The sequence below is a fragment of the Egretta garzetta genome, unplaced genomic scaffold (assembly GCF_000687185.1).
Source record: "Egretta garzetta isolate BGI_Z169 unplaced genomic scaffold, ASM68718v1 scaffold154, whole genome shotgun sequence".
In the NCBI taxonomy this organism is placed as follows: Eukaryota; Metazoa; Chordata; class Aves; order Pelecaniformes; family Ardeidae; genus Egretta; species Egretta garzetta.
The window spans coordinates 4,672,867-4,687,140 of record NW_009259600.1 but is presented as its reverse complement, the minus strand read 5'-3'; the positions used below and the strand labels follow the sequence as shown (position 1 = coordinate 4,687,140).

The 14,274-nt window shown below is 38.1% G+C and overlaps 1 protein-coding gene across 1 annotated transcript in view; it reads right to left on the bottom strand.

Moving 5' to 3' along the window:
- VPS13B (vacuolar protein sorting 13 homolog B) overlaps positions 1 to 14,274 on the bottom strand; it is a 482,902-nt gene that overhangs the window by 150,404 nt on the left and 318,224 nt on the right. The window contains exons 31-32 of the mRNA XM_035893844.1: positions 8,599 to 8,725; positions 6,781 to 6,924 (exon numbers count right to left, since the gene is read on the bottom strand). Coding sequence (XP_035749737.1) covers positions 6,781 to 6,924; positions 8,599 to 8,725 — 271 coding nt within the window. The remainder of the gene's footprint in view (positions 1 to 6,780; positions 6,925 to 8,598; positions 8,726 to 14,274) is intronic.

Here is a 14,274-nt window from a genome sequence, read left to right as displayed (position 1 = left end):
CTGATATTAATGAATAACAAAACTAATTACTGTTGGTAATTAGACATGGCCCAGGCAGTCTTAATACACTGAAGTTCCTCTTTATCTAATAAAAAGAGATTTACCTGCTTAATGATTTTTAGGCTTCAGAGAATGCAATGCACTAATTTTTGCCATTTTAACTAGGTGTGGCTTATTTTTTGAAATCCAAGGCAGATTAAGAGAATTTACTGAACTGAAAATCTCATAAATTAGAAATTGATAGGGGGCTGTTATGATCAGTAAGAGATTATAACAGAACCGGTTCAAACCACAGCAGGTAGTGTTCTCTTTATATGAAAAATCAGTGAAATTACCCTAGCTCAATATCTTTGTATTATGTTTTTCCTAACATCCAAACTTGAATAATGTTTCCTTTCATTTTTATTCATATAACTCCTTGTATATCTCTATAATTCTTTACACAACTCTAGATGATTCTACTTCAGCCTTGATGTTTGCACTTCTCAGATATTTGTGGCTTCACAGCTCCAAAACATTTGTCTTGCAGCCAAGGTGTATGCATTTGTCTCTTATGATCCACCCCCTGCCCCATAAATCATACCCAGAATCCCCAAATATTTTGTTGTCTGTCTTTGGAATACTGGTTAGCTTCAAAGGGCTGCTTGCTGGAAGAGCTGTCATCAGCCCACATAGCTGGCACCCTTGAGTGCTCACATTGCTGGAGAAAGAATCAGCAGGGAAGCCTACAGAAAAAGTGCTAGAGAGAAGCTTTATGTATTCATAGTGTTTACTTGGGCATTTACTGCAAGCAGTAGAAGCTATTGGCTATGAAAAAATGCAAAGCATTGCTAAGTATCAATGAAGAAGAACACAGCTAAGTGACAAAGCTAAGATGAACAAAGCAAATCTTCTGACTAACATGCTTAGACCTTCCTCAGAATCCACAGAACAGGTATCTATCAGATTATCTTCTAGGATAAAATTGCTGAATCTGTGGGCAAGGGTAGAACAGTGAATGTAATTTACCTCAACTTTGGCAAGGCTTTTAACACCGCCACAATATTCTTGTATCCAAGCTTGGACATTAAAGTCTGGATGGGTGAACTTCCAGATGGATAAAAAACTAGTTCAATGATTGAGCTCTTAGGGTACTGATCAATGAGAAGCAGGGTAGGGCTGCTATCCACAGGGACCTAGACAGGGTAGGTGAGTGAGCCAAACAGGAACCTTAGGATGTTAAACAAGGAGAAATGTGAAGTCCTGTACCTGGGAAAAAAGAACCTCAGCAATGATGCAAGCTGGTTGCAGAGCAGTCCTGCTGGACATGGACAGCAAAGGTGGCCAGCAGCATCTTGGACTGTATTGGCAGAAGCATGGTCCCCCATGATTGAGGGTAGCAATTACTGCCCTTTACTCAGCACTCATGAGATTACATCTGGAATACTGCATCCAGATTTGGTCCTCACAGTACAAGAAAAATATCAACTGAGTTCAACAGAGGATAACCAAGACAGCTGCAAAATCAAGACAGCAATACCAGAAGATGACAAAAAGTTCAATCAGATGGAATCCATGGGCATGTGTACAACTACTTGATTGCTGTCCATAGAGAAGACAGCGCCACACTCTTCTCAGAGATGCCCAGTGATAGGATGAGAAGCAATGGACAGATTTTTCCCACATCTTGTGTGGAAACACAAGAAACTCCAATTAGATATTAGGATTTTTTTATTTTTTTTTTCCAACCATTTGGGAGGTCAACTAGGCTGCCCAGAGAGGTTGTGTAATTTCTGTCTTTGGAGGTATTCAAGACTTGATTGAAGCCCTGAAGCAACCCAACCTAATTAGGCCTGCTGCGAGCAGGGGCTTGGACTAGATGAACTCTGTAGGTCCCTTCCAATCTAAATTATTCCCTGATTCTATCCTACCTTAGGCTTCGTATGTAAAAAGCAAATAAACTATAACTATACACATATGTATAACTGTTTGAACAGACACTAACAGGAAATAAATACAATTAGATGAATATACAATTCATCATTACTGACTTTTCCTTTAAATAAGACCTCATACTGTAAAAATGGCTTCCTGAAAACAGGTTAACCACCACATCTTTAAATGTGGTTGAACAGTTTGCCTGCCGGAAAGATACCTTAATTAGTAATAATGGGAGTGCCTAAAGGAAAGCCAAGTAAATACATTCATTGCCTTAAGTCACTGTCATACAAAATTCCATTCATAATCTGAATTCCAATCTAACTCTCCTTTTGTTTCCCAACTGCAGCATTCTGAAGTCCCTTCAGACCTTAAATTTCCCTAAACGTTTTCACCAAATCTGAACAATGATTCTATGTATCCTGTATGCTGGATTGTTTTTTCTTTAAAAAGACTAAATCCCTACTAGCAATGCAGAATTTTCAATCAGCTGGACACCTTTGGAAACAAGAATGTTTTGCAACTTTCAGTAGTCCATAGTCAGATCTGTAAAAATTCAAATGCATTTCTAGGAGTTCTTTCACTATTTCATCTGCAGTGTCTTTAAAGTGGCACTAATGCATAAAAAAAAAAAAAAATAAGAATTTACCATTCTTGTTCTATTCCTACTTTTAGGCAACTCTTGAATCCTACAGCTTCTGTTACAGTTCAGTTTTTCAGTATTCAAGTACACATTTTGACAAGATATTGAACAAGATCTTTGACAAGAATGTATCTCAATCTTTCCATTAGTCTAGCAGAAAAAAGGACAATCAATAAAACAACTTTCATTTACAGTCAGTTATCTCAAGAAATTAAAGGTGTTCCTTTATCCCCTTTTCTATTGGAGAATCACTGTGCACTGGTTTTACATCCTTTTGTTTATTGTGTGCTTGCTCATTCATCCATGAGTCCCTGAAGAGAAACAGTGCATGTGCATAGGTTCTGAACATCCTTGAAAATAACTGAACAAGTACTTATTGCAAAAGGTTCAGTGGTGTAAATTCATGTACAAATACCAAAATAATATTTATTAAAAAATGTGTAAAAATGTCTCTTCTAAAAGCAGTAGAACATTTCTTGTAACTTAAAAAAAAAAAAAAAAAAAAAATCACTGCCATACTATCTTGGGGCAGGTTTGAAAGACAGGTTTCACACAGTCCAATTTGGAAATGCAAACTTCCTTCGTTTCTCCATTTCATTTTGTACTTTCCCACAGGGAATATAGTTTCTTCTGTTTCTTCCTACTCTTCTGTTAATCATGCTTAAGCATCTAATAGAAATATTGGTGAAAATCCTCAAGTGCTACGAACCAGAAGCTCTAAATCTGCAAAGCAAATAGGCACTGTGGGGGAAAAAACCCCGTTAAAGCTATTTTCTATGAATTGTCTTGCCGAATAATATTGTGTTGAACGCAAATGTAAGAGGAACACTGCAGCAGGAGAAACCGAGCACAAATTCTGTGTATCACTATGACCTGCATAATAGCCCAGGTAATTCGCAATGCTTTAGGAAAGCCCTTGGAGGACAGGTAACTTCAGCTCAATTTTTCTCTTAAAATTTCAGACAGAACATATCCAAAGATGTTTGAGGAACTGGTCAGTGCCACTGCTGGGATTCATGTGAAAGGACATGTTGTCTGGGTGAGTCTTTGATGTCTGGAAAATAGTGAACGCCATGCCCATCTTCAAAAAGAGCAAGGAAGAGGGTCCAGGGAGCCTACCTGATAGTCAGCCTCATTGTAGACCCTGGGAAGGTGACTGTACACATTTTCAGAGAAGCCAAATCCAGGCACTCGAAGGACAAAAAACTTTTTGGGAACAAACAACACATATTTACCAAAAGGCAAATCATGTCGTACCACAACGTGATTGCCTCCTATGATGAGATGATTGATTCCATGCATAGAGTACTGGATGCCATTTGCTATGACCTTAGCAAAGTTTGGACAGTCTTCCACAGCAGACAGGTATCCAAACTGTTGGATCCAAGTGTGAACTGAATGGGTGCACTATAAGGTGGGTAAAACCCACACTGGACCACTAAAAGGAATGAGAGTAATGGCCACTGTTCCGAAGTGTAGCTGAACTCTAGTTACAAAGTGACATTCCTCAAGGTTTGATGACATTTAATGTCTTTTTTTAAAGATCTTGGCAATGATACAAAACATATCCAAAGAAAGTTCACAGATGACACCCAACTGGGGGGAGCTGTTGATACACTGAGGGGCAGTGCTGCCATTCAGAGGGACATGGACAAAACGGAGGAATGGTTTAACAGAAACCTCATGAAGGCCAAAGGTAAACGCAAAGTCCTGCACCTGAGATGGAAAGTTCCCAAACCAAATACAGGCTGGAGGCCAACTGCTACAGAACAGCTTTGCAGAAAAGAACCCAAAGGTCCTGGTGGACAACAAATTGAACATGTGATAGCAGCACGCCCCTGTAGTGCTGAAGGCTAAGCACTTACTGGGCAGCATTAACAGCATTGCCAGCAGATCAGAGGTGAGATTATTTCCTTATATTACATACTTGTGAGTCCTCACCTAGAGTACTGTCTCTAGCTTTGAGCTCAATAATAGAAGAAAAATATTGATGAATTTGAGTGGGCAGTGGATCATCAAGAGGGCTAACATGTTAAAGTACAGGATTTATGAGGTGAGGGTGAGAGAGCTAGGTTTCTTCAGATGGAAAAAGAGAAGGCTAAGGATGGTGGTGGAGTATTAAATTACTGCTTCCAGGTACCTAAACCAGGGTTATGAAGAAGATGAAGTCAGACTGTTCTTGGAAATGTATAATGAAATGTTGAGAGGCAACGGTTAAAAGTTGTATCAAGCAAAATTCGGAATGGGTATAAGGACATATACTTGCCAGACTGAGCGTAGTTAAACACAGGACAATTACCCAGAGGGGCAGTGCAACCTCCTTCTTTGGAGATAAGGAAAGATTTGACTGAACAATGCACGGAAAAGCCTGATCTAGCTTTGACATTAGTGTTCTTTTGAGCAAAAGAAAGGTCTCCTGAGGCATCTTCCAATCTAAATTATGTTTTGCTTCTTGCAATGAAATAATTAGCAAGTGTAAAGTATGAATGGCCATGTGCAGGCCCCAGACTTCATTCACTGAGATGAAAACAGCAGCATATAATGTGTATTATGTTTCTCTCTGCTGACTAAAGGAGAAACATGAGGATAATAATAAATGTGCATACATTAGAGGGTGGGGCAATTTCATACAGGCCCATGAGACTACAGAATACTGAAGAAAGAACTGGACAAAAAGTAACCAACTATTGGATTTTACATTTTCAGTATGGAGAATCAAGACATAGTTCTACAACTTAGTAAAGAGAAGACAAACACCACCTTGAACCAGAAATACTCCTGTTACTCATTACAGAAGACCTCAGTAATGCAAGGGAGATCGCAATGAAGAACAAATAGGTATCTTGGGATGTAGTCAGCTTTCTTGGGATATAGTCAGCTTTCCGAAATTATGTAGTAAATTACTTTTAAGTTTGTACAATCCACATCAGTCATGCAGTACTTCTGCACAGCGCCATCTCAAAATTCAAGTTCTTGGCACCCATTCAAATCTTCGGATTCTACCCATTCCACTGACAATGGGAAAACAGTGCTCTACAAATTATTGACTGAAGATACTCCCGCATATACTTCTTTGTAATGTTCATCTCCAAAAAAGGCCCTGTGTCTGCAAAGTATCCAAGGAAAGGAAAGATACACTGTGTTTCTTTTCTATATCTTTCCTGTTTCAACATGGTAATGTAACAACGCCCTTTATCTCCCTCTGTCCTCGGGAAGGGATAAAGGCGGGGGTGGATGATGTGATGCCTAGATTAGCAGGATACAAATGACTTCTGGAGTTTTGACAGGGTGAGGAGAGAGTAAGTAGTTTGGCTGCTGACCATTCCCTGCTTCCACCCAGACTCCTGTGCATGCTGAATCTGTGAGATTCAGGAAAGGAAGGAGAAGTTTCTTCAGCTCTCCCATTAGCTAGATCCTTGGAAAGGAAGAGTTGATTGTGTCTTGCTCTTCAACTCTCTCCCTAACTCTTGTTCTTATTTGTGAAGATTTCTCAATGAATCCAACAATCATTCCAGTGGAATTAGTGCCTTGTCACATACTAACTTCTACTGTCTTTAAAAGATGCTGCCAGCCTGACTAGATCCCTGGTTTTGAATACAAGAAATACATCTTTTTTCTTACAGCAAAGCTTTCACTTTCTTTTCTGCTACTTTTTTTTTTTTTGTATCAGCCCAGAAATTTAATAATTTAAATTTACAGTCTGTCACAGTTAGTGACTGGCCTCTAATGTAAACTGAGGTACGAACTTCCAGAAATAAAGAAGAATGACAAATTCAAGAGAGTTGCTGAACACTGTAAAATTCCAGAAAAAAAGAAGATTCATTGTTCAGAAGATGCAGGACATTTCATGATTTATAGTTTACTGGCTTTAGTGAAGCATTCATTGGTTTTGAACTCCTAAGAAGCTTCAATAAAAGTTAAAATTAAGTGCCAAGCAACCTCAAAAACCTACTTCAAAACTGATTTCCTTCATTGTTTACGTAATTCTCCTTGTATAGAAGATATTGCAGAATCACCTTAGTCTAATTTACCGAATAGTATTCTTGTTAAAATAACACATCCTATTGTTAGAACAACATTAGAATGCATTTTAAAGCTGACCAAACGAACAATAATACACATATTTTACTTACCTATGTAATTTTGTCTAGATGATGCAAACACATGATCAGAGCTACGCTACTCTAAAAAACACAGCTGCAAACCAGGGAAAAACCTACCTCAGTGGTGCTACTGGAAGGTTCCAGTCCGACCATATTGGCTTGTACCAGTTGCTGAAGAAGTTGCACTTGAGCCACATTGAGGAAGAAATCTAGGTTTGTTGTCACATTCACCTCCAAAGAATGACCACACACCAAGATTTCCTGTGGAGAAATTAAGGGAAAATACTAGAAAACAGCTCCTAGGGAAGTAATTTTCAGCTTCTATACAAGTGCATTGTGATTCTCTGCTGTAGTCAATGGTTCAATATTGTATATGGGATTAATTAGGCCTTTTTAGGAGAAAGTGGTGTGTCAGGCTTCTAAACAAGAATGCAGCTTATTCTTTGCTTTGCTTTCAACAGTGTAACTATTAAGACAAATTTTACAAGAAAAGCTTCTCGTGTGTAAGGTCTTGTTTCCATCTCTTGGTAGTATCAAACAGTGGATTGCCAGATTTTGTTTTTTAATTCCTGGCAATTACTAGAATTCTTCTTGCCTTCCAAGTAAAGGATTTTTTTTTTTAAATAATAAACTCTGCTTGATTTATAATGAAACCATGTGTTGGAACTCATCGATAACCAATCTGATTTCTCTTTGCCTGTAAGCCATTGTTAATACCTTGACACAGCTGGCTGGCTGGACACTGTTTTATTGGTATTATCTAGCACAAAAAAAGCTCTTCATCACTGTTGGCAAGCGCTAAAGAGATGAAAAACAGAACCAATACAGAAGGGTTGCTTAATAAGTAGAAGTACAGCCCCTCCTCATGAGCAGGTTGCACAATGTTTAAGCTCATTACAATCTAACCTAGACCTCTCCCTTCATCAGCGAATACAAGAAGAATGTATGCACACAAAACACTGAAATTCTTGAATGTAAGTATTAGTAAAGCTCAAAGTTGTTGGTTTATTTTTTTTAATTTAATAACTTCTATGCATCCTAGCCACCTCCTAAGTGTTTGACTTCTTTTCTACATTAAATAATTTTCCATCTGCCCTTGTTATGTTTTACACAAAATAGTAAGAAAAAAATCGACAGCTTCATATACCCATTAGCTATCATTTTCCAACAACATACACCTATTGCACGTTGCAATACACACCTAATACTCTTTATGTTCCTGTACCAGTTTTGCTCTTCCCAAGGGGTACCCTGTTATGAGAAATACTCCTTGTGAGCTGACAAATCTTTCTAATATTTCCCCTACATAAAATGTTTTAAATTCTTGAGCTACAAACTAATGCTAAACAGGGAGCTAACACCTTTTGTGTGTAACATTTTTCACAGATCAATCATTAACAAGCTGACCCACAGACTGGTAAAATTGACTGTTAAATGTGGAACACCTTGAAGTACCCACAGTAACAGTTAGGGAGTGGACGCTTAATGGAAATTTGTGGGCTTGAAGATCTGGCTAAAAGAACTCAGCTGAACTTTCTTCTTATAGATAGTGTATAGAACGCATTTTCAGGCTTCTTTATGAGAAGCTTGTGAATACAATGTTTTGTAATGTTGTAATATAGCACCTCTTCTCAACACCTTTCCATCACAAATCTTTGAAAAATATTGCTGGAAATCATTAAAGGATTCCCATTTTCTGAACTGCAAACAGGCTTATCTACCTCTGGATGGGCTGCCTTTAACATCAAATGATATACACAAATTCTTTCTCTAGCAGAAAAAAACTGTTCAGCTAGTGATTAAGATGGTGTGGGTTTTTTTTTTTTTTCCTCTCTATTTGAAAAAACCTGGACACTTAAAATGGTGAAACAGGGAAATACTAAAATTATCCACATATTAAAAGTTATGCTATTTCTGTTCACATTTTGTACTAACCTCTGGGTGGAAATTCTCTGCAGCATCAATTTTGGTAAAAATAATTGCAGGAGCTGCAGTTATTCGGACTGTGAAATCTGTTAAAATTGGAGTTAAAATTGCTCTCCTCTCCTGATGCCGCCTTATGCTAAAAAGAAAAAAAAAAAGAAAAGAAAAAAAAAGGAAAAGATTAAACCACATTATAAATTGTTGATGGGCAAAACCTCATTCTTCGTTACATCCAGCATGTAGCACAAAACTGCTTCAATACCAGTTTGGTATTTGATTGCTACCTCAATAAGCATTAAATATCATTACTATAAATCATGTTAATTCCAATTCTAAAGGCAAACTTCTACCTTCGTTTCACAGAAAAAGTATGTCTAAATATTTGGCTCTTCAACCCATCTCCAGATAGTCAAGTTTGACATTTGTCATTGCTGCTTCTACTGTTTAACGAACTATAAAAAAAAATCTTTGAACAAAGAAACAAACTATATTATCAGTATTATTCAAACTTGCCTGTGGATGCCCTTCACTTATGAATAGCTGTCCTGAAGCCTGCATAATACTTGAATTCATGCATTAAAACTCTGTGGTGAAAAAATTTTGCACACAACAACATAACCGACACAAAAATCAAAGACATGAAAAATTAAACTAGCAAACCCCATGTAACTCTAGGGCCTGCACATTAAATTTATAAAAACTATTGCCCAAGATGCCTTGCAAATGGAGGGATATCGCCCTTCCTCCACCGCTTCTGTCACCAGCTTCTCTTAGTTGGTACCTTTTCATCTAAATATCATTATTTGCTTGCCAAGAATATTTGTGCCATTAAACTTGATAATTACATTTGTTTTCTAGCTGGGTGTTTATTTTTTTTCCTTTAACCAAATACGAAGCCTAGAGGCACAATCCTGTTATAGATGGATCACTAATAGCTTATGACAACACATTCAAAATAGCCAGAATCTTCTGGGTCAGGTCAAATAAACTATTGCCACAAAATGCCATCTGAGAGCCTCTGATCAAGGGAAAAAAATTGTAATGAGATCAAGATGGTGCTCAGCCCCTAAAAGAGGATACAGTTCAAATTCCTGGGAGAACCCTTCCATCAAGACAGTTTTTTGAGAATTCTTTTTACCTATCATCACTTATAGAAATACTAAATACGTGCATTTCACCAAGGAGAACTAAAAATCATCAAAAATGTATTGGTCCAAGGTAAGTTTTCCTGTGCTTACAAAATAGAAAATTATCAACTGTGAAACAATGCAAGTTAAAACTATACACTAAATTATGCAACTGTTTAACATGATATAAAAGACTGACTACACTGCCATATAGAAGAAGAAAACAGATCTCTGCAGGACTCTTTGGATACATCTGCACATCAGTTAGGTATCCCTGTACTATCTTTAATCTCACCATCTCCAGTAATTGAGACGCAGCAGTTCGGCCATCAGCATGAATCTTGCAAGTGAGGCAGACACATGAACTGAACAATTAGGCAATTATTCTTTAGCATCAGCTAGTTATCCATGCTAAGGTCCTGCACCTGGGTCGGGGTAACCCCCGGTATCAAGGGGGAAGAAAGGATCGAGAGCAGCCCTGCTGAGAGGGACTTGGGGGTACCGGTGGATGAAAAGCTGGACATGAGCCAGCAATGTGTGCTGGCAGCCCAGAAGGCCAACCGTACTCTAGACTGCATCAGGAGAAGCATGGCCAGCAGGTAGAGGGAGGGGATTCTGCCCCTCTACTCCACTCTGGTGAGACCTCACCTGGAGCACTGCGTCCAGCTCTGGAGCCCTCAGCACAAGAAGGACATGGACCTGTTGGACAGGGTCCAGAGGAGGGCTACAAAAATGATGCGAGGGCTGGAGCACCTCTCCTAATGAGGACAGGCTGAGAGAGTTGGGCTTGTTCAGCCTGGAGAAGAGAAGGCTGTGGGGAGACCTGATTGTGGCCTTTCAGTTCTTAAACTGAGCCTATAGGAAAGACAGGGACAATCTTTTTAGTAGGGCCAGCTGTGACAGGACAAGGGGTAATGGTTTTAAACTAAAACACGGTAGGTTTAGACTGGATATAAGGAAGAAATTCTTGACAATGAGGGTGGTGAAACACTGGAACAGGTTGCCCAGAGAGGTGGTGGAGGCCCTATCCCTGGGAACATTCAAGGACAGGTTGTACAGGGCTCTGAGCAACCTGATCCAGTTGAAGATGTCCCTGCTCACTGCAGGGGGGTTGAACTAGATGACCTCTAGGGATCCCTTCCAATCCAAAGCATTCTATGATTCTAATGTCACTGAACAATATGGATATACATGCTCGGTTATGCAGAAATCTCTGGACTTCATGTGGAACAGTTAATTAAGTCTCCTGATCAAGAACAGGTATTGATATACACAGTCTCACAAAGGCAACGGTTCTGAAGTGGATTCTCTTGAAAAGTACAAAATCTCAGATGCTGATGGTTTGTAGGCTGTTAGGCCAAAAAGAAATTAAATAGATATCATAACTTGACTGTTGAACTTGACAGTCAAGTTCAAAAGATTCAAAATCCACAGATGATAATTTACTACTTTGATTAATTCAATTTTGATGCTTCAAGTTCTACTAACAATTTGCTTAAGTGTCCTCAAAACACGTAGAAAGCATGGCCATCTATAAGGGAATATAAACTGTCAGGTGTGGGTAAGCCCTAAAGCTTTTAAATTTATTTAGCACACTAGTACACAAAAGTTAACAGCAGATGCTACAGAGCACAGAGCCAGTATTTACTGAACATGAGTCTAAAATTTGTTTCAAATGACCTTCACAAACACCGCTGAGCAGGCTGCATGCTACCCTAAGTATGCGGTATGCTTAAGAGCAAGCCAATTAGTGAGTGTGAGAAAACTACCATCTTACATTGAAAGTTTAACATTTTGGTCAGCTGCACCTCTGCTGGTCTGTAATGATGGTTTTTAAAGCACAATTACTCTAATTAGATTCCCAAATCAGAAAGCAGACCCATTAGTGGTTAGTGTATGCCTTCAACTGAGAAAATGGTCTTAGATTTTGCCAGTTCTATGAATGCTTCTCTACCTGCCATCACCTTTATTTTAAATTTAAACCAGATGGCTTTCTACCAAATTCCTGTTTCCCCTTCACAATAGGATGAGAAAGAAATGCATTTGAGGAAAATGAAAGATCCAAGCAGTAGAACAATTCTATGAAAGAACACACAGCCATACATTAGAAAACTTCCACTTGAAGCGGCATAAAACTGCTAGTAAGTATGATTTCAATATATGAAACAGAGCTATAAAAACAAGTTATTTGTTGAAACCCAAACCCACAACTGGTTCTCTTCAATCATTGTTCAACTTAGTTTTCAGCTCATATATATTCCCATTTCTTAATTTTCAAATGCTATTTTAGTAGATGCCCAGTACAATGCATCTTAAAGGCCTTTTTTGGTAATACAGATTGATTGCTGGTTTGTTTTTTTTTTTATTTTATTTTAAAATCATCCTTATGAGGTATCCCTGTCCTGCTCTACTTAACTGGTTTCCACATTTCTAGTTGGGGAATTTGAAGCTCAGCCAAATCAAGTATTAGCAAAAATAATTGTAAGTACAAACAGAAGGCAAACAGAGCACAGTAAATAATGAAGGGAGAGGATATGAGAAAGAGCACAAAAGGAACAAAGAAACAAATTCCACTTTGAATTATTAAGTCTTCCACACTGCACCTAAGTGCACCATTAACTTAACACAGGTGTACGCCACATGAGCTTATGAAAAAACTTGATTGTGAAGAGCGTAATGATGGCTCTATGTCTGCAGCACATTCATTCCATGGTTCATTTATGCATCTGTTATATATTTGTCTTAGAAAAAAAAAGGAAAAGCTAGTACTTTTAGAGATGTTAAAGCAGTTGATCATCTACACTTAAAAGTACAGCACATTTGAAAGACCATATGCTAAGGCAAAGCAACAAGGCAGCAAAGCATTTGTGATAAGGCCTGGAGGTGCCTTTTACTCAGTGCTGAATTTAGGCTATATCTGCACGATAACACGAACTCTGGTTATGGACCACAGATCCACACTGTAAAAGCACAGGACAAAAATGGTCTCTGTCCTCAAATGCTTACATTTTAAATATAAGAAAAAACACATCCACAAACAGGGAAGTAAGAGGGAACAACTAACAGCACCATAGGTAATGATATCCGTACAGTGGCAACCTGAAAGCTGTCTTACGAGTTTTTAAATTACAGTATAATAGAAAAAAAAATTTTAAGTATTTGGAAGAGGACATTGCAATAACTTTGTGAATGTTCACAGGAAAAGCCTTTATAACACATAGGTTAGCCTACGAGTGAGCAAGAAAGTGCTGCTTTGAAAATTAGACGTGGCAGCCCTGGTAACTGGTAGGATGAGGTCCGATGAGCAGTGAGTGTAGATGTATCAAAGCAAATGAAAGAAGACACATAAGAGGAAATGGATAGACACAGAAGTCTAGAAGTACCTCAAAAGCAAAGACATATCTAATGATTAATGTGACAAAAAATGTTGTGGGAAGAAAAGAGAAAAAAAATGTGAAGAACAGAATTTTGTAATCAAAGCAACAACATTTCATTACATCAAATCAAATCATCAGTATTTGATTACATCCACTCAGAAGCACGTTGAATTTATATGAGGAGGAAGGACTGCCAAAGACATGATGTTGCGCTAATGAAGGAGGTGCGATGATGTGAGACTGGATAAGCTGTGAAAATGCACAAGGAGGACTATAATTTGGCCTCCTTATGTGGAAAAAACTAATCAAAACAAACAGAAAACACTGGCCAGTAAGAGCTAAACATTACCTAGATGTGAAACTTGGAAATGTTTCCCTTACTCTTACTTATCATTTTTTTCCTAATAATACCTTACTGAGTTTGAGCCCTTATATACTTAAAAAATACATAGGTCAGGGAGAAACTCATATACATTCAATACACTAATGACAATCAACAGCTCATTTATGCCATGTAAGTTTACTATCTACAGAGAGATGAATCCTCACAAAGAATTCTGTGACTTGAAAAAGCAAAATCCCAAGATTTAGCATGGAATAGGCCACAATCAAATAGTGTTCTCTAGTAGTGAGACGCATGCAAACCCAAAGATGTTATATTGGTTAGCACGCTAACTTAGGATTTAGGAGATTTTTCTCTTGCGGGTTTCCCATGTAGTTGTAGTTAATCCCTAATCCACAAATGTATTAGGATATCCAACTACTAATGACATCATCATGCCTCAAACCTCCATCCCCCAGTGGGTAGAACAGCTCACATCTTTTCAGCTCTCTGACATGTTGCCGCAAGACAGTGAAGTAGCATAGCAACATTTTGAGGACTATCTGATGACCAAAATTAGACAATGAACAAACATACACCATCTAGCTGTACAGAATGACTATTGTTATATAATTAAGCCTCAGTAAAATCAATTTTCATCTTATTAAGAATGCTGTGCAACATTTCTTTGCTGTGAATTAATAAAGAAAATAAAACATACTCCATTTTATTGAGTAAGTCTTCGTAGAGTATGAATACAAGCACAACTTCAGGTACAATAAACACAGCAACTGAAATACAGGACTGAATAGAAATGTACCACATTTTATTCCAAAAGATTCACGGGGAATGCCCCTACTTC